General features: G+C 45.4%; 6 protein-coding genes across 6 annotated transcripts; 4 read left to right on the forward strand and 2 right to left on the reverse strand.

Annotated features, from left to right (window-relative positions):
* The first annotated feature begins 54 nt into the window (after positions 1-54).
* LOC129598966 (kelch repeat and BTB domain-containing protein 12-like) lies at positions 55-1,812 on the forward strand. The gene is made up of 3 exons (XM_055497061.1): positions 55-108; positions 982-1,274; positions 1,497-1,812. Exons 1-3 carry the CDS (start codon positions 55-57, stop codon positions 1,810-1,812), a joined length of 663 nt encoding a protein of 220 aa, XP_055353036.1.
* A 1,883-nt stretch (positions 1,813-3,695) lies between these two features.
* Positions 3,696-4,223, forward strand: LOC129598967 (influenza virus NS1A-binding protein homolog A-like). Its single transcript, XM_055497062.1, has one exon. It carries the CDS (start codon positions 3,696-3,698, stop codon positions 4,221-4,223), a length of 528 nt encoding a protein of 175 aa, XP_055353037.1.
* A 3,150-nt stretch (positions 4,224-7,373) lies between these two features.
* LOC129598968 (BTB/POZ domain-containing protein 6-B-like) lies at positions 7,374-8,908 on the reverse strand. The gene is made up of 5 exons (XM_055497063.1): positions 8,778-8,908; positions 8,397-8,577; positions 8,141-8,319; positions 7,813-7,948; positions 7,374-7,709 (listed from the first exon to the last, which is right to left on the reverse strand). Exons 1-5 carry the CDS (start codon positions 8,906-8,908, stop codon positions 7,374-7,376), a joined length of 963 nt encoding a protein of 320 aa, XP_055353038.1.
* Positions 8,909-9,460: 552 nt separating this feature from the next.
* On the forward strand, positions 9,461-11,150 carry LOC129598938 (BTB/POZ domain-containing protein 6-like). Its single transcript, XM_055497026.1, has 6 exons — positions 9,461-9,749; positions 9,885-10,007; positions 10,133-10,292; positions 10,364-10,542; positions 10,605-10,740; positions 10,821-11,150. Exons 1-6 carry the CDS (start codon positions 9,583-9,585, stop codon positions 11,049-11,051), a joined length of 996 nt encoding a protein of 331 aa, XP_055353001.1. The 5' UTR covers positions 9,461-9,582; the 3' UTR covers positions 11,052-11,150.
* A 1,010-nt stretch (positions 11,151-12,160) lies between these two features.
* On the forward strand, positions 12,161-12,834 carry LOC129598969 (BTB/POZ domain-containing protein 6-B-like). The gene is made up of 3 exons (XM_055497065.1): positions 12,161-12,324; positions 12,409-12,519; positions 12,648-12,834. Exons 1-3 carry the CDS (start codon positions 12,161-12,163, stop codon positions 12,832-12,834), a joined length of 462 nt encoding a protein of 153 aa, XP_055353040.1.
* A 1,916-nt stretch (positions 12,835-14,750) lies between these two features.
* LOC129598939 (multiple epidermal growth factor-like domains protein 6) lies at positions 14,751-16,071 on the reverse strand. Its single transcript, XM_055497027.1, has one exon. The coding sequence runs from the start codon at positions 15,904-15,906 to the stop codon at positions 15,037-15,039; it is 870 nt and encodes a 289-aa protein (XP_055353002.1). The 5' UTR covers positions 15,907-16,071; the 3' UTR covers positions 14,751-15,036.
* Between the last annotated feature and the right edge of the window lie 3,675 nt (positions 16,072-19,746).

Genomic DNA, 19,746 nt, shown 5'->3' on the forward strand with positions numbered 1-19,746 from the left:
GTTATGCGGAAACGCAAGACACCCGACAATCAACTGCACACTTTATCCATTCACATGACACTACAGAAGCTCCCGCAGCAGAATGCTGCGGGGCTAAATGACCAGCAAGTTTGTCAGACGACGATGGCTAGCAACTGAAGAATCTACCAGATTGAAGATCTGGTAGATGAAGAAATTCAACATCAAAATACAGCAAAACAACTTAGCACCCGCACCAGTGCGGGCGTACGGGAGGCCACTCCTCCTCACATTAGGAACCAACGACACAATGACATTTTTCCGGTAACAGTCAATTTCAGTCAACACAGTTACACAAGTATCGTTATCTGCTGTAAGGTATAGCATAAAATATTAGTTGTGCACGACAACTAAAAGCCAACACGTAGCTAGTCGGTAGTAGGCTAGTAACTACTGAATTCCGGTATACTGCATGTATTGCATACCGGTATACCGAGCCGAGACCAGCGAGAGTTCCGATTCAGCCTCGGATCGGCATCAGGATGGGCCCGATGATGTTCAAAATTGCCCTCATTAATCAGGATTACAGTAACAAAGGGTTTTTGTGTTGATAGACACTAGACAGCAGTCCACATCGAACAAGAGTAAAACGTACAAGCTGACCCTATTTTGAGCCACAGTCCGGACAGAATGGGCTGTTCACCGAGGGCAATTCTTCTGTAACCGGATCTGGGCAATCTGATCTATCTCCATAAGAAACATCTCAGAATTAAGCGCCAAATTCTATAAAATTGCTTCAGTCAACCGATTGCTGAAGACTTAACTCACCAGAGCTTACGAGCAACGGCCTAAAACTTTCTGTAAATTTTTCTTCTGTCGATCTCTTTCATTTTTGGATATTGCGACCTACTGAAAGATCTCCCAGTAATCGAGGACTGTCAGTTCAGTAAACTGCACGTTAAAAGTGCCACTTCTGTGAAGCAAATTGCCCGTTGCGGAAGAATTTCGATTTGGAAATGGCAGGCGAACATCCGCGAACTAGAGAATCTTTTCGACAACGAGGAGCAGGAGAGTTCTACACGTATAGCGGCACCTATCGCGGACTTTCGTCGTGAACTGCAGAATCTGCGTGCCAGGAGATATCTGTGCGATGTGCTACTGAAAGGTACAGAAGATGGCTCCTTTGGAATTCCTTGTCACCGCAGTATTCTCAGCGCCCACAGCGAATACTTCCGCACCATGTTCCTGTCGGGAATGAAGGAAGCCAGGCAGGAAGTCATACAACTGCACAACATCTCCCGTGATATCCTCTCCAAGTAAGCTTGTATTTAACAATCAGAATTTCTTGGCTCTGGTGCTGCACACGCAGTATGCGCGAAGATGGGGAACGATTATCCCTTGCACAGCCTAAGAAATTTGGTGAAACATATTTGAGTTCGCCAAAATTAATTTAAAAAAACCCCTTAAACTTTTTCCGATAGATTTCCAATTTTTATTACGCATCTTGCAGCTAAAGGTAACTAAACCAATGGTTGCAGGTTGGTTGAATACTGCTACATGGCGGACATCCCCATCAACGGAAGTAACGTGCAGCCTATGTTCATTGCTGCGAAATTTTTGAACATGACCCCCGTCGTGGATGCCTGCTGGGAATATATGGAGGATCACATAGACGTTCGAACCTGTTTGACGCTGTACTGTTTCGCCGATTCCGTTGCCCATAAGAATTCTGCATTAGCGGTCAAGGCGAAGTCGTTAGCCCTAAAACATTTTGTGGCCCTCTCACAAGGAGCGGAATTTCTGGAAATGCCGAAATATACGGTACAGTGCATACTTCATATTGACTGTTTGTGAGATCGGTAGTATCATTAGTACTAGTATGTATACTGTAGCGTATGATATGGACTCGTATCGTAGCACTTTAATGTGTATCGCAACTGAGCAGAGAACTGACTGAATGTCATGGGAAGAACCGTAACCAGAGAACAGGAGAAGCATAGAAAGTTACTAAGACGAAGGACAGAGAACAGAAATATAGAAAGTACAAGAAGGTCAGAAGGTCAAGAAACACGCGAATCTAGATACACCACACTGTTTTATGTAGCCCAAAAACGTTCCGCTCGATTATTGGCAAAGGTCGTGACACCGGCCTCTCTACAGTAATAGTGCAAGTTAGTAACTATTGTCTGCATACCGGCCTTAGCGCTAGCTTTTCATAGATTATGGAGCTCATTCGTTCCGATGCTCTAAACGTGCCACGAGAAGACGATGTGTTGTACGCCCTCCAACGGTGGCTCCATCATGACTCTCGGAAACGCCGGCGTCAGTTTTGGGAGCTATTGCAGCTGATTCGGCCAGTACACCTGGGTCCCAAAGGCAGCGACGACTATTTGCTGGCTTGTGTTAACGCTATCAGAGAGTACTGTGCACGTGGCGGAGCAAACGAACCGTCGCATTCAATCTACCTGGATGCGCTGCCAGGATGTGACAGCGAAACACTCTCCTCCCGACACACTCCAAGGAAATCGTATAGTAAGTTGAATAAGTTATCATCTGCGGCGTGTGCTCTGAATGAAATCAAATTTTATCGAGAATTACAAGGACCTATCTAGGTATAATCTTTTCGAACGTCTTGGACAAGTACGTAATATTATGTATTAGAAAAAACGTTAGTTGTAAAAAATTGGCCATATTATAGAGGGAAACACTCCATACACTACCTTTCGTTCCGTATAATACCTTTTTGCACTAACTTTCATTTGGTACACTATCCTTTCGAGTACTCTCTTTGACTTCATGCACCACCATTTGGCACTACCTTCTCCTGCTTGCGCAACCTTTTGTTTTCTAACTTCTTTACATAAAAGTTATTTCCGGAACTGCCGCTTTTTCGTTGGCTGCATCGTCAGCAGTAAAAAATCGAATTCCCGTGAATAAGTTACTTTTGGCGCCCGTGTGCCGTTTTTCTTCGCATGGTTTGGAGTCTGGACAGTGCAATTTTATATCAATGTACTGTTATGTACAGTAAGAAGCCTCAGCGTACTCGTACTGTAAGTATAATATGTGCCGTATATAATATTACGGAATGGTTTTGGAAGTATGGCAGTGCACCAAGTGAATGGTAGGGTAAATGGTGTGTTCCGAATGAATGGTTATAATGTTAAAGGTCGTTTACCAAATGAGAATTAGTGCCTGAAAAGGCAGTGCACAGTATGAGAGGAAGTGCACAAGGTAGTGTACGTAGTAAAAGGTAAGGAAAGATAGTGTACAGAGCATCCGCTATTATAAAAACGGAAAAGATAATGCACTACACTACACGGCATATCATGTTGCCACTTCCTGTTCTCATATGCGGAAAACAAGCGTCCACTAGCTGACTCGATTATCCGGTGTTTTTTCGACTTTATACGTCGCAATCCTAGCTGTGTAGTAGTAATCAGTTCGATTAAGAAAAATCTTTTGCAGCACCACACCATACAATCTTCATACCATGCAAACCATCTCTAAAACAAACTAACTTCATACATTTTGTGGTGCATGCTTAGTCTGCATCTAGTATAGAGTATCGGATACGTCTACTGTATTTTTATCGCCGTAGAGTAGGTTTTGAGAGTTTTATTATCTGTGCTGGCGGCGAGGGCAATCCAGTGAAGGACAGCGTCGACTGCTTCAATCCACGGACAGCAGTATGGAAAAAATTGCCCCCGTTGCCGTATGGCGTGGCGAGAGCTGGCTTAATGGTCATCAACAGCACTTTGTTCGTATGCAACGGAGTTGTCGGTCCGCGAGCTTTTGACGTGACCCGACGAACAGTTCGCTACGATGCCGTCTCCGCTACCTGGGCCGACGTGCATCCGATGCAAACGGGGCGCGGTGATGCCGGTTTTACCGCCACCGACGGTCACATTTACGTGATTGGTGGGCATGCTGAGGATAAGCGGGTACTGTCATCGGTGGAACGCTATGATGTGGTAGCGAATCGGTGGACCTTTGTAGCTCCCTTACCAGTGTCGCTTAGAAGGTCCGCCGTGGTCTGCTACGAAGGCCAGGTATTCTTGTTTGGAGGTTGCACGTCGATAAGGGAGATTGGCACTAATGCGGCATTCTGTTACGATCCCAAATCGGATTTATGGAGTGCACTGCCGCCGATGCCCACCGAACGGTATCGCGCTTCGGCCTGCGTCGGATCGGACGGATGGATTTATGTCATTGGTACGATTAAGCATGTAGTGAAACGGGCTGTTGATTTGTTTGCTGCCACTTGATTGCTGCACTGCGGCCACAGGCATAATGGCCGGGTTTACGCTGGAAAGTGAACGAACTCCCGGGTAAACCTAATGCCTTATCAGTAAAGTTTTGGTTGTTTGGTAGGTGGATACAACAGAACTTTCGAAAGCTGTGTAGAGGCGTATAATCCCCGGACTAAGAAGTGGACCAAGGGACGTACGTGCATCTGCATCTTGCTAACCGAACCGCACAAATCTCTGGTATAAACCTACTCTTCATTAAATCGTAGGCGACATGAATCGTCGGGTGTCTCCCGCCGGAACTTGCTGTATAGGAAACAGCATATATGTCCTGGGTGGCATTAATGGAAATGGTGATCCGAAACCGATCGAAGTACTCGATGTATTTTCGGGCACATGGACGTCCATAGAAAGTCAGCTGCCGATTTCAAAATATGGATTTGGCTGTGGTGTACTGGAAATCGCAAAGGAACAAGGCGAACAGTTTTTCAGTAAAATGTTTTAATCGTGGTCGTGGAGTGAAATATCGTCATTTAGTAAAATAGCCTAACTTTGTAGTGGCTTTTATACAACCTAACCATTTCCGTATGACTGTTTGGAAAAGCTGTTTACGGGAGTAGAAAGCGGGATGTTGAAGTTGCCTGGTTTTCTGTTTTTAACCTTTGTGAGTCGTATGCTGTACATTGTGCGGTTTACTGCTTCGATGTACCATGACATGGAATTTGTCTACTAAATAAACTAAAGGTTCGATTGGACGTTACAGTAACTGTTACAGTAACTGTGTAACTATCGTACAAGACTAGAAGTCCCAATACATGCATGAGTAAGTTGTTGGACTGTCAGCGCAAACGAGCGATTGCAGATGTTTACGCGCAGCCACTTCGGTATTGTGCAATTAAGCATAATTTTATGGAAACCGTTATAGGCACCCCCTAAAACCTCCGTTTATTATAGGCACCCCTTTTCGCACCATGTTTATTATAGGCACCCATTTTTGATTAATATGGTACATTGTAGTGATTGTACTATATGACTCGAGACGTTCAAGGACACGCTCTAGAGCCTTCCCTTAAGCACAAAAATTTTTGTGAAAGTGTGCACAACAGAGAATACGAATAGAACGGCAATGGAATCCGCTAACAGAAGAAAGGTGGAAACGTTACCGGAAAATCGCCGCACTAGCCATGTTTAGGCACAGAAGGTAGTATGAATGCAGAAATCCTTCATGCCAGGGCAATTCAGCGACAAATATTGCTAAAGAGACCGGCAAGGGTGTGCACAGGCTGCACAGCCCAACATACAGAGTGAGACCGGCAAGGGTGTGCACAGGCTGCACAGCCCAACATACAGAGTACAAAATTCGCAATAATGCGGAAAAAAGTGGGTCGTGGTGAACGTTCGTTTGAGGGAATCGTTAAGCACCCTTTAAACGAATATTAATGTGTAAGATCCCAACGCTTTCGTGAATATGGTGCTGTCTGACACCTGAACACTGACATGCTTCGGTGTCGCCGCATGTCCAACTGCAGCTTTCCATGCTGTACGCTGGCGAACACAAGCCGGTCACTGTAGCATTTCCAGTTGTCCTGTTGCCGGGGTCCAGTCAGGGCGGCCCGATCGTTTTGTCCTACATTGCTGAAACGATATCTGTAGTATCGCCCACGAACACCGTATCAACAAAAGCCGCGGCTCAAAAGCCTTACAAGCTGAAAAAATCACGAGGTGATAACGGCTTGGAAGGAAGCCAAGGAATTAGTGGACAGACGCGAAAGATGAGCTTCTGGACCAGAAGTCCTGGTCACAGTAGAACAGGCGAAACTAATTCGCTTTAGGCTGGCTGATTTGCCGAGTCGTCCTATTATCGGCCTGATGTACTAAACTCGACGCCAGAGAAACAAATTACTGTAAACTTTTACTGTAGTAATTAAATTATTACGAGATATCTAATAAGGCTGCATTATTACCTAAGAACACCAAATCTATTATTTATCATATTAAGGTAAAAAGGGTGCCTATAATAAACGGGGTGCGAAAAGGGCCTATAATATACGGGGGTTTTAGGGGGTGCCTATAAGGGTACCCTAATTTTATTTCGAAATTGCACTACGTATGAAAGTTTCATTAAAACTGGCAACGAAATTATATTCACAACAATAAAATGTCGTTTAACTGTGCAGTGTAGTCGGAAGTATTGTAGCTGTAGGCTTGTAGCCTTTAAACGACATCGCGCTGAAACAAACCATAATTTTGGAAATTATATTATGATAACTGAGGTACATAAAGCTTTGTGCTATAAAGAAAATCTAAAAGTATCAGACCCAGGGAAAAAATGCAAGCTGTAGTATCCGAAACAGCCAAACGCGCTCGCTTCCAAACGACAAAAGGAAATTGACAAGTAATTTGCCGTGTTTTTGCGGTTAGGATAGCGAGAAACACGACAGAAATTCCATTCTCAAATAATATAATCTGCTAGCGGCAAATTACGGGAAAATAATGGCGGCTTCCCGTTTTCTCAGGGTATAAGAGTAATCATGACCTTTCCCTTTGCTAAGCCTCGGGCTCCGTTTTGGCTGGGAAAGTGGCCAAGACCACATGCTTGGGACTAGGTGAGTAACCACCAAATATCCACCATAACCATTACTGATGGAAAGATGGAAAGCAGCATATATGAGTATGTCGCTCTCGCTTTGCTGTTACAACTTACAAGTACCCGTTCTAATCATTTAATTAAGCTTTAGGTAACAAACCATTTCATGTTTTACCGTCGCCGCAGTACTTGTAAAATTGTAATGAAGAGACTGCCATCAGCGTAAGGTTAAACGAGCAGCTCGGCCACACAGCCGCTGCATACAAAAAAGACAACACCAAAACGAAAGTAACTAAAGTGAAAGTAAGATTCTTCACGAAAGAGAAATGAGTTTGCTGTTGTCACACACTCAAGTTGTCAAACCGTCAACCTTTACCGTCAAGTTGTCAAACCGTCAACCTCAACCTTAAAGTTACAGACAGTCTGTCAGGAAAACAACGGTTTGCTATCCATTCTTCGCCTTCCAGAACACGGCATCAGGTCCATACAGCCGTAAATCCGCGAATACAACCGTACGTGGGCCGTGCAGCATGACTTGCTGCCTCCCATCCGGTAGTGCGCGGTCGTAGTGTGCAAAGCCCCTAAACAGTGGACGTAAACCAGATGGCCCTTTTCAGGATGTCCTTAGCACGAATAATCTTGTCGGCTGTTGCGGTGCCTGGCATGATCCAGCTCCTGAACAAAGTGAAGGTGACATGCTGCGGATGGACCTCGCAGATCCTGGCTGGTTCCCAAAACTCTCCAGTATCACTAGCGGTATGCACGAAAACTTCGTCCCCTGCTTGAAAAATCGTGGCCGCAATCACCACCTGCCGCTGTTCGGTACGGCGTTCCGTGGGAAACGAGATTTCCGGCTTGACGGTGGCACTTTGGTACATGAACACGCTCAACAGTTCAGCGTCGGTCAGCAGGCCGCTCTACCACAATACAACAGGGAAAACTTTAAAGAAAGGAGAAATCTGCATAAAATGACTGCAATTCAACGGTTCCAGTACATCGAAGCCTTACCGGTTGACCTACCTTGCCGGGACCGTCAGCCAATTGCGTGTTCGTCAAGAGAGGGAATCGCACGTGGAACAAAGCCGCACCTAACATTTGACGCCGATTGGCAGCAGACGTATCTAAGGCGCCACCTGCACACGCGGCTGCTGACCACCTGCGAAAACAGTTAGGAAGGCAGTGTATTTGAGTCGCTGACGGTATCAAATTTTGTAACGGTGATCTCACGTTTGCAGGCTTCTTAGTTCAAAGTTCCCACTATACACCGCTGTTCCGGTTTACGCAGTTAGTAAAATAACTTTTTTAATAACTACCTACTAACTGATCCTACTACCAAGAAATCACGCACCTTTCAACCGCAAGATACACATCGTTCTCCTCCGCAGACAGGGTGTCGCGCTGCAAGATGCTTTGCAGTACATCCTGAGAAATCTCGGTGAATTGATCCGACTGCAGAATCGCGCTAGTGTTCGCATCAATCAATGTCAAACACCTCTCCACAATGCTCACCGCAAAAGAACCGACTGCCTGCAGTCGAAGACAGCGTTCTAAAGGTAAGTACGTGACCAGTAACAACGACTCATGCTGTAAACGGCTCATTTCACCGACTGAGAAAATGACTGCACCTGCTTCAGAGTTTCCAAACAATTAGTGGGAGTCAGCTGGTTCACAACAAAATCCGAGCAGATTTTAACCAGCAGCGGCAAATCGTACTTGTCGGCACAAAACATAGTGAAGAAGACGTTATCCGCAGTCAGATTGTCCATCGTGTCCGTGTACAGGAAACTACAACGTGAACGACGAAATGTCGCTTAGGAAGCCAAGTTCAAAATCATCAGCCAACCGAAGATATGGTTTATACTCTACAGTATATTTTGTAACTTCCACAGCTGCTAAGATATGTCTTCAAGACTTTCTAGGAACCAGAAAATATGGAAGTTTCGAGCCAACACCAAAGCCAGTTTAATACACAAGTCCCGACAAACCTAAGCATGTTGCCGAAGGCATCGCGTTGAATATCAGAAATGTCGATGGCATTGTCACCTTTTTCAGGCAGACTCCCGTAGAACATGCCACGAAAGACAGCGCTGCGAATGCCCAAGACGAACCTATACATTGCGAGGTTACTGTGGCGATGCCAGCGAAGGTAAATCTCCGAAAAAAACCACACTGCCCCAGTCACTCTACTTGTGCGCGTGAAAGATCTGCGCAGTGCCAAAGTCGCGTCCTACTGCAAACCGCACATCACTGAGCTCTCCACTCGACCAAGCGTATTTCACAAAGTCAGATATTCGGTCGCCGGAGCGAACTCGCGACCCATGCTCTCCCTTGTCAGGAATCGCAAGTGACATATTCGTGGCCATAATTAAAGGGTTAAATATCTTTTTTCTTGACTTTGATCAGCTACGATATACGAATCAATGGTCAGTGCAGAAAAAGGAAGTTACAGAATGCAGGAAGAACACCGACGCAAAATTTGACAACAAAATAAAACGTTATTAGAAACGACATCAGCCTAAACTGTACGATGTTACCGCCTCGAGTTGGCTGATCAACAGGATAACTTGCAATCACCATGGTGCGGCGTTTCCGTGAAGTTTCATGAACAGTACCAGTACAGGCTGAGTACAGTACAGAAGTACAAAATTAATTGAAATTAGGAAAAGTCTGTCAGTTTGTCACTGTTTGTGGTAATCAAGTCGGTTGTCGTTGATATTTTTGGAAATTTCTTTTTTCTTAACTTCTTTGGTATTTATCAATTAATCTGATGTCGATCCCAGAAATCCGATCATGTCCACGAACGCCGTTCTCCCTGACGGTGGCATTCCTGAGCCTGTCCCGGGAATCAACGGAATTGTCGAGTTTGTGAAGCAGTCACTGGCGAGTGGGGAACTCGCTGACGTGCGTTTTAATGTGGGTCGCCAAACCGGTCTGGTTAAGGATTTCTCTGCACACAAGTAAGATGGCGTGCTTCGAAGGCGCAGGTTGAAAGCTGAGTTACCTAATCTGACAATCTGCCCACATAAACATTGTAGGTCGTTAACTTCGTGCAGTATTTGCGCAGATATTGCAAGTGTTGCTAACGTTTGCAGGTTCGTGTTGGGCTTTCGGAGCACGGTATTTCGGACCATGTTCTACGGCAGTCTGCCTGAGAAGCATCCCAGTGCCATCGATATCCCGGATCTTCAACCGGACGCTTTCGCCATCATGCTCAGGTGCGTGATTCAGTGTGGGAAAATTCCAATAGACGTCGGCTACTTTGTTGATGCCCAAAGGAACCGACGTCAAAAGAGCCGCGGTTTACGGTATTGTATGCTCCTCTTTGATTTCGGTTTTGCAGCTTCGTGTACACCGACGCAGTGGATGGTCTGAGCGCTGACAATGTTTTCGGGACGATGAAGTGCGCCGATAAATACGATTTGCCGCAGCTTCTCAAGATCTGTACGGACTTCGTCGTCGACCAGCTGAAACCTGAAAACTGTCTGACGACTATGAAACTGGTGCGGTGTCTTCGGTGTTCGACTCACCGCTTAGGTTTTCATCAAGAATCAGAGTTCAAATTTGCCTGCAGGCACTTGACTGGCAAGCGGAGAACATCGTGGAGAAGTGTCTGGCTCTGGTGGATACGAAAACTGCAGCGGTTCTGTGGTCGAAGGAATTTACGAAAATCTCGCGATCAATGCTGCATACGATTTTGCAGCGCAGCGAGCTGTCTGCGGAAGAAAACGTTATCTACTTGGCAGTTGAACGGTACGTACAGTCGAAGAAACGCTGCTGACATTATACGGATACTTATGGTTTCGTTCTTGCAGATGGGCAGCAGCGGCGTGCGCTCGTAGCTTCATGGATGCCTCGGGTGCAAATCGCCGTAAGGTCTTAGGTGACGCTTTATTTCTCGTCCGCTTTCCGCTGTTGGGTAACGCCCAGTTAGCTGATGGCCCCGGCAAGGTGAGTCGGCGAAATGCTTAGTTTTTTTCTTGTCTTGAATTGGATTCCCGGCCGATTTCGTAACACTTTCACTGCGACAGAGTGGCCTGCTGACGGAAGCGGAGATGCTGAACTTGTTTATGTACCGGAATGCCGCGGTGAAGCCACACACCCCGTTTCCCACAGCACACCGACGATATCCCTTCCGAGCGCCTTCGAGCCGGCCTCTGTTTTCTCTTAGTGGCGGTGGCTTGAAACGATCGGCGGGATCCGTTTGGCCGTGGCCGGAACCCGTTGGCGTACCCAGCCTGTTCGCAGCAAAGCGTCGATGAAAATGGATGTTGTGTGAGGCACACTGTTGTGGTCAATTGGCGTTTTGTTGCCGATTGGGATTATGGAATACAGAGGCTTTCTCGATTTTTATGATTCTGAACTGCAGATTCTTGACAGTTTTAAAATGAAAAGCAGATTTCCTATGTTGGTTTAAACGGATTTAAATCTTGGATTAATTAGTGCTCTCCTGCACATGCTCGATTTTTTCCAATGACCAATGGATTTCTTTGGTTTATGACGTTTATAAAACTTAATAAGTCTTCCAGCAAAATTCCTTCGTGTTTATTTAAATGGATCGTGGATTCAGCGGCATTCTCTCCATTTTGAATCTTGGCATTAATAATTTGATGCCACGCTTTATGCACTATCGACCGAAACAACGTGGAAGAAATTCTGATCGGGTAAACGATGGCGGAATAAATTCATAAGAATAACATAACAAGCGGAATCTGCTTTCCTCACACGCCGGCGTCATATTCGAGACTTCATCTGTTTCTGACTGCGAGTTAGTGGTTTAGTCACTAGTGTACGTTGTATTCTTGAACTTTCTTCTGATCCTAAAGTCAACTTCCAAATTAATAATGGTCATAACAATTCAGTGACACTGTTACGCTGGTATAAGAAAACGCATACGTTTTATTGGTATCTATTTCGTAGTTTGTTGCACACAGTGCTGGTACTATCTTTCGTTCCATTTTTGTTTTGGAATCCGAACCGAGCCGTGCACTGTTTTCATGGCCGATATTTATCGCGCCGAAGAGGCTCGGTCGGTAAATTTTCGGTATTAGCTGTCATTATTTGCAGCTTCAACAAGGTGCAGTTTCGAATTTCGATGATTGGAGTGTGGCAAAATTTAAAGCTAGACAATTTTGTCGCAGTTTGGGTATTTTGCCAACCTTTAATTTGTTTTTAATTTCTTCCTTTTTGAACCGTATCCACCATTTAGTTCAATTTGGAGCTTTCTACATTTTGAGAACCTGCGCCCTTTTTTGATTGTGTATTGTAAACCGACTGATGTTTGTGAAAATCCCGAAGTTCCTTGTAATCGTATTCCGAGAGTGTCACGTCGTCGCCTGATCGGACAATAAACAGCCATAAACAATTCATAATGGCCTCCACAAATCCTGCATCATCAAAGGTATCCCAAAAGCATGGACCCGTCTCGACCCTCGCCAGTAGCATGAAACAGATGCTGACCAGCGGAGAACTGAGCGATTTGAAATTTGCTGTTGGATGTCAGCTTGGCCCGGTGCAGATCTTCCAGACCCATAAGTAAGCAATGTTCTCTGATAAGCGATACGGATGATTTCAGAGCCGGGTTTTTGCAGTTCCATTCATTCTCGCATTTAATTGCAGGTACGTCATGAGTATGCGTGGCTCCGTGTTCCGCACCATGTTCTACGGAAGTCTGCCCGAAAGCTGCGAAGCCCCCATCGAGATTCCGCATTTTATTCCCAACTTGCTCAGGTACTTGCTTGAGTGGCTTTGGTCTTACTTACACATTTCACATTTACTTTCACATGTCTTCTGGAGGATTTGCGTTGAGCAGCATGGTCACCGAGCTTTACCTAGCAAAAACAGTATTTCCATTTGAGTGTCTGGGTTTTCATTTTCATGTACACGGATCAAGCGGAGAACCTGAGCGCTGACAATGTTTTCCACACGATGAACTGCGCTGACAAGTACGATTTTGCACCATTAGTGCATGCGTGTCTGGAGATGATCTACAGCCAGCTGACCGTCAATAACTGTCTATCCGCTTTGGAACAGGTGCGTCTCTAAAAGCGCTGAAGAACTAAGCAAAATCTTGGGATGTACTAGTAACGACGATGGAGTTGCAGGCCATCTGTTGGCACGTTGATGGTGTCGCGGAGAAATGTTTCAATTTGTTGGATGAAAAAGCCTCTGGTATTCCCTACCATCGATAAAGACCTGCTGAGCATGATATTTATTACTTGGCTGTTCAGCGGTAATCAGTTGCGATCACATCAACATTTTGATGTGGAAGTATGGCGTGACACTTTAATTTATGCAACCTTTAATAAGTATCATGGTACTTTAATTTAATTTATGCAACCTTTAATAAGTATCATGGTACTTTAATTTATGCAACCTTTAATAAGTATCATGAGTACAAACTATGCACCAGAACAAAACGGCATTTATAAAAGAAACACTTCCTCTATGCTATCCTGATCGGGGATCGTACCCATTACACAAATTGCGTTTCCCCGTTGTATTTGCGTAGATATTCGCTGTTTAAAAAACTCTTTCGCCCGCTTTTGGCCAGTTGAAGCCGCTATACCGTTTCCAACCGTTTCCACTAGCTTCTTAGTACCGTCTCCAAAAGGTCCGTAAATTTCGAAGGCTGCAGCAACGAAATCGTATCCTGTTTGCATCCAAGCGTGTTTCGCTAGTTTCTTCCTTTCAGCGAGTTCGGCTGCTGCGCCGGCATTCACGGAAGTGCGGTCGATGTACGAGGCTGCCAGCGTGTCCACGCAGGTGACATCCACTGCCAGCGGTTTTCCGCGCTTCCACGGAATGAGGCTGATCACATCCGGCCCCCTCTTATCTTTCAAGGACAGACCTTTTGGTTCCATTCTCGAAGGAAAGCCAGCTGCTGACACTTGCTTCTGCAGATGGGCCCATGCAGCGTGCGTTCGAGAGGACTTGGAACCGTCCCCCGTGAACCGCCGTCAGATGTTGGGCGACGCGCTCTATCTACTGCGCTTTCCGCTACTAACCGGCACGCAACTGGCTGACGGTCCCGCAGAGGTAGTACTATCTTACTTTAGCGCTCACTTTACTTCCTCTACATACGTTGAACGGTTTGGCTCTAATGACTCGCTTCTTACTCGCTAAAATGTGAACTGACTTGCTGGTCACATCGTTTGCGCTAAATCTGCATTTTGTTTAACCGGCTGCTGCATTTTTTTCGATAACGGTCTTTTTACTGACCGACACACGTTTGTGTTGGGCCCGTAGCTAGCAGCTGCGTTTCGCATGGCTAACTGGATTTTTATTGTGTCGGCTAGATTCCGCTGTGTGATACAGAGTACAGTTTGTTTGTTTGGAGAATCGGGACCATTCATGTATTTAAAATAAACTTTATGCACTACTTCTTTGATAATATCTGAAAATAATAAGAAGTGGATAGCGACATAAGCATATTGTGTCTTCGTTTTTCTCAGCGTCGGCTTCCATAATCTAGTTCGCGTGTGACTACGGCGAGTTGGATTTGTTCTAACATGACTATACAGTGACACCACTATAATTATTTCAAAGCGCTACAAGTACCTAATAGAAACAAATGCCTACCGGAAATTGTCTACCTTAGAACGCGTAAGATTTATCTGTGGTTTTTACAGCAACTTTTTCATGACATCTTAAAGCGCCATACCTGTTTATTTATTCATGAAATTCACTTAAGCTTGTCACGGTTCGTTAAAGTCAGGTTACGGCTTGTTCAGCGTTCGCAAATAGCACGCCAGTTATTCCATCTCATAAAGTGCACTTTTCCAAGCAAAATTATTCAACTTCCAACTTTTCCAAGCAAAATTATACAGCTTTTCCAAGCAAAATCAATCTTGTGGTTGGGTTGGCTGAATTCTATAAGGACACGTGCTATCTAAAGGCTACATCGGATTTTAGCAAATATCAACTCCTAAACCATTAAAAAGAATAAAAACCTTCACAGATTTTGTTTAATTTGCGTATCTTATTCGCCGCACCGATGAACCGGAAGGTCGTGCTGTGTACATCAGAAAAGAATATCAGATACCATTGATTTGCGAATAACAGAACCGAGAAAACACCGGATCACCGGCACAGTTTTGAGATTTTATAACATCCGTTACGTAAAATATTTCGTTTAGAAGTTGGAGCAAAAACACAGCTGCATTTGTAAGCGAGCGATGCAGATGCTCGGAACTGAGCAGTTTACATCCATGACGGGACTCTCATCTACAGCACCGAACAAAGTCGTCAAGCATGACGACGACGAATAAAGCCCAATTGACGCAATAAACAATCCATCCAGGTCATACCCAGACAGAAATCATTACGACCTATTTTTTTCCCTGAAGACTGCGCCTGGGGACCTTTGCGTCCCTCGGGATCAGAATCCGGTTTCGGACACTGGTCAGCGAGCACGCAAATTGTTGCCTCACCAAAGGTTTGTGCATAGGAGCGCAGCGTTCCAGGTTCGCAAACGCACTGGCGTGGCCGTGGACATGCAGCATAAGTCACAAAACACGGTCTCACTTGGGGAAACTGGCATGTCGGCTCACAGTTAAAACAACCGAGCATCTCGTACTGGCCGGGGCAGGTGGGTTCCTTGGGTGGGCATTCTTGGGGCAGCACGCAGGTTCCTTGCCGAGTGCGCATCATGCCCGGCTCGCAGACACAGACGCGTTTATCGGGGCAATCGGTCCACCTCACTGGGCAAGAAGGGTCGATAAAAGAAAAGTCGCATGTTGGCTCACACCGAGCGCAACCCATGATCTGGTGGCTGCCGGCGGGGCAGGAGGCGGGCGCCGGGGTCGTTGTTTTCGGTGCGCCGCCGGGGCACTGACTGGGCAGCACGCAGCTGGAGGGGATATTGTAATCCCCGCGTGTTGCGTTGCGCAGAAATCCTGGCTTACAGACGCAGTCTCGTGCTCCTAACGGATGTTCGGGACAGTTGGCCGAAACCAGTTCACAACCAGGGTTGGGGTTGTTGCAGTACGGCTCACAGGCGAGACAACCGTCGATGTAGACTGGTGGAAGTGCCAGGTGGCAGTTCTTTGCCGTGCCGCAGTCGAACAAAAGCGTTGCGACTAATAGAAGAGCTACAGCCGCCACCGTCAACTCCATCTTCCCGAATATGAACGGAAAAATAATAGCGACGTACAGTGAAAAGTCGTTAAGTTATAAGTGAAAGTACCGGCGTACTTTGCAGAAAAATATTTACGCAACGCGGTATCAGGTATACGTACATCTGCTGCATTTTGTGGCAGTTTACTTGCTACTTGCCTTTCCTTATATACCACTGTGTCAATTTGTCCAAGGAAAGTTTTCTCCTTGTTTTGGCGTGCCTGGACGTTTTCCAAAAACATAACCATTAACTTAAATTACTGTACATTTTTTTCTGCCAAAATACCTGGACACGTTATCGATTGCTCTAATCACGTAAAGATTAGCAATGGCAGAGTGCATTCATCATTATGATTTATGCATACGACTATACGAGTTATGGTTATGACTGGCAAAATACATTAATTTTTGTCATGATGTGTACGTACCCAGCGTAATTTGGTCAGTTAAATGCCGCACTACTCCGTAAATTTGTTCAAGTTATACATCAGGTTTCCTCTACGCAAAAAAGCCATAACACAGCTGCCACCTGAGGTTACGTCAGATGCACATAAGTGACATAACCATATAATAATTGCGAGTACTGCGGAGCATTACGGATGCTTGCATATTAGGTTGTCTTGCCACATTTCCTTTATTCCAACCCGAGCTGGCACATCCGGTACAAAGTAGCTCTGAGGCGTTTGTCACGAATGGTTTATGGACATCGTCAAAAATAATAATTATTAATGGCTTTTCTTTCTTGAATTTGACAACGTACTGAGAAAAGACAGCCATCCAGACCATACTACGCTTTATAATATGTCCTCTATGTGCCGTTAACGTTTTACTTGATAAATAGAGCAAGAAGGTCATAGGCTGGCTGAAATCTAGACTCCAGACGACGTGTATCCGTATCGTACGACTCCGCAGTACGCTCTACGCACCTAACCATTTAAACAAAAAATAAAAATTTATATTGTCAGAATATCGATTCCGAATGCTACAAAACAACATTAAATTTGCGTAGGCATATCGCGAAGTGTCGTGAAATTTTTCTGATTTCCATTCTGTAACAGACAAGCACGAGGAGATCGCGAGTGATGCTTTATTGTACAAATAAAGGGAACAAATGCTGCGTAATAGCAGGGAAAGCAAGAACAAAGCACTGATGGCTAATAGCAAGTGATGCTAAGTGGGTTCTTGAGCGTCTGTCAAGGCGTGAAAGAAGCAACTGGCGGCAAGCACGTGGTGTGAGCCATCAGCTGTGTGTTGATGCGCAGACTGGACTCAATCCAACGCGAGCGTATGAACGCTGAGTCATACTGCGAGAGTAGGGTTGCCAAATACTTGGCGAAGTCGACTTATCAAGTTAATAACTTGAGTTAATCGAAAAAACTTGTAGGAAAAGTCAAGTTATTAACTTGAACTTATCCTTCCAAACCAAGTCAACGAAGTCGACTTGGTTTGTGAAACCAAGTTCTCAAGTTCTGCTTCAAGTCGACTTGCGAGTTTTTAAAAACATTTGAGGAATTTTAAAGTAAACCGACATTTTCTGCGTTATATCTTTAAAATGTTTTGATAATGGTGTTGTACAACACACTTTCCATGTACTGTTCCCGCCATCGAAGTGAATTATGACCACACGGCTGCATAGACTGTATGTGCAGCCAGGAGGCAAAGCTCCGGGCGGATGACTGGAACAGTACATGGAACGCGTGTGTGACGCCTAATAACTTCCCTTTACGCAAATTTTCGTATTACTTTTTATTCGACTTCAAGTCGACTTGAAGTCGACTTCAAGTTAACAACTTGACTTGTGCTTCCAAGTTAAGTCAGAAAAGATAACTTGGATGTCCAAGTAATCTGAAAAGTTTGACTTTTTGGAAAAACCAAGTCGAAAGTCAAGTCAAGTTATTAACTCAAGTTTTCGGCATCCCTATGCGAGAGAGGGACGAGAGAGCAAGTATGCTCAGTGTGTGCGCCGCGTATATCCGCTTCAGCGGATATGAGTGCAGTGCAGCAGCACACGTACGTACAGCGAGAGAGGCGATAACGGCAAGCATGAGTGCAAGTACGTCCAGTGTGGACCGTACGCACCAGGCGCAGTCGTACGCCTCTGACAATTCACTATCACAAATTGTTTTGAACTTCGGGAAGATTATTGTCTTTTGACTTGTGTCAAAGATGATATAGACATTAGTGATGAAGACAGTATATACTATATAGAGTACTACTCGCAGTTTGCACATAGGTTTTGGCGGGGTAGCGTCATAAACGTACCTAGTACTCTGTATGCGCGGCATTTATTTTTTCACCGCCTCTGACTGCGAAACTAGTGTGAGTAGGTTGGCTCTTCATGTTAACCCTGAGACCTGATTCTGTTTCACATTAATTCTAAACAACATTTCTCACTGATAATGAAAAATCTTTAACCGTTAAGAATATGCAGACTTCAGCAGGTTCTTTTTGGTTTTCCGTACTCGACGCCTCAAGAACACGGAAAGTCATGATGAGCAAGCGAAGATAATTTGTCAGAAAACCAATGCAGCTATGATTAGCGATTATGTACCAGAACTGAGGAAACAACGGACCACCGGATTACCGGCACAGTTTATTGGAAATGGTACCATACCGTATGGGCAAGCGAGAAATACATACTTCGCATAAAAGGCATTATAAAAGCGTAAAAGCAGCCGCATAATTTTAAGTAATGCAAAGAAGCTTCGCGTGATTACAACAGTCAGTCACGTGGCTTCCATCTCGGCAAAGCACAAGGTCGCCAAGCACTACAATAAAGCAAGCATCATCAACGCATTAAGCACTCCCGATAGCATCCTTGGCGTCCCTCGGGATCAAAAGTCCTCTACCGGAGCCGGCGGACATTGGTCAGCCAGCACGCAGACGCTCGGATTGTTGTTGTTGCGCACCGTTCCTGGTTCGCAAACGCACTGGCGTGCCGAGAGACAGCCAGTCCAAATCACGGGGCACAGACTTTGGGGAGATTTGCATGTGCCTTGACACGTTTCACAACCGAACATCTCGTACGGACCAGAGCAGGGAGCGGGTAGGCATGTTTCGGGCAGCACGCAGGTTCCTTGGGCGGTGCGCACCATTCCGGGTTCGCAGACGCAGGCGCGTTTATCGGGGCAGTCGGTCCATCTCACCGGGCACGAAGGGTTGGGGTTGGCGCATGTTGGCTCACACCGTGGACAACCTATGATCTGGTGGCTGCCGGCGGGGCAGGAGACAGGCGGCTGGGTCACAGCGCCGCAATCGACCAAAAGTGTGGCGACTGCTAGAGCGGATGCAACCGCAATCGTTAGATGCATCCTTGCAGGGATAAGCAAATCAAAAACGAATACTGAATACGGAGAAAGCCGCAACGTAGATAAGTGACCAGTGTTTTGCAGAAAGTTTTCGCGCACCGCGGTACCACGTCTACATTTACTGCACTTATAGCAGATCAAGTATTCCTGCCCTTCTTTATATATCGATGTGTTAATTTACCCTGGCAAAGTTATTACTTTTTTTTGGAGCGTTTCGAATTTTGCCAAAAATTAAGCAATTAAAAATAAATTACTGCACAGTTGCATGCTGCCGAAGTACCTGGACTCGTTATCGCTTGCTGTCATCGCTTCAGGATCAGTGGTGGCAAAATGCATTTGGCGTTATGCGTGAAAGTTATTTCATGACTCTTAAGGATAATGGAAATTTGTCATGATGTTTAATGTATTCCGGCCGTAAATCCAGCCAAATACCGCTCTAGCCCAGTCATTTGTTCAGGCTGCAGTACATGTACTTCGAGTTTCATCTACGCAGAAATCGAAAATACTGCAAGTTACAGACGTCACCCGAGGC

The sequence above is a fragment of the Paramacrobiotus metropolitanus genome, unplaced genomic scaffold (genome assembly GCF_019649055.1).
Source record: "Paramacrobiotus metropolitanus isolate TYO unplaced genomic scaffold, Prichtersi_v1.0 Parri_scaffold0000133, whole genome shotgun sequence".
NCBI classification, from domain to species: domain Eukaryota; kingdom Metazoa; phylum Tardigrada; class Eutardigrada; order Parachela; family Macrobiotidae; genus Paramacrobiotus; species Paramacrobiotus metropolitanus.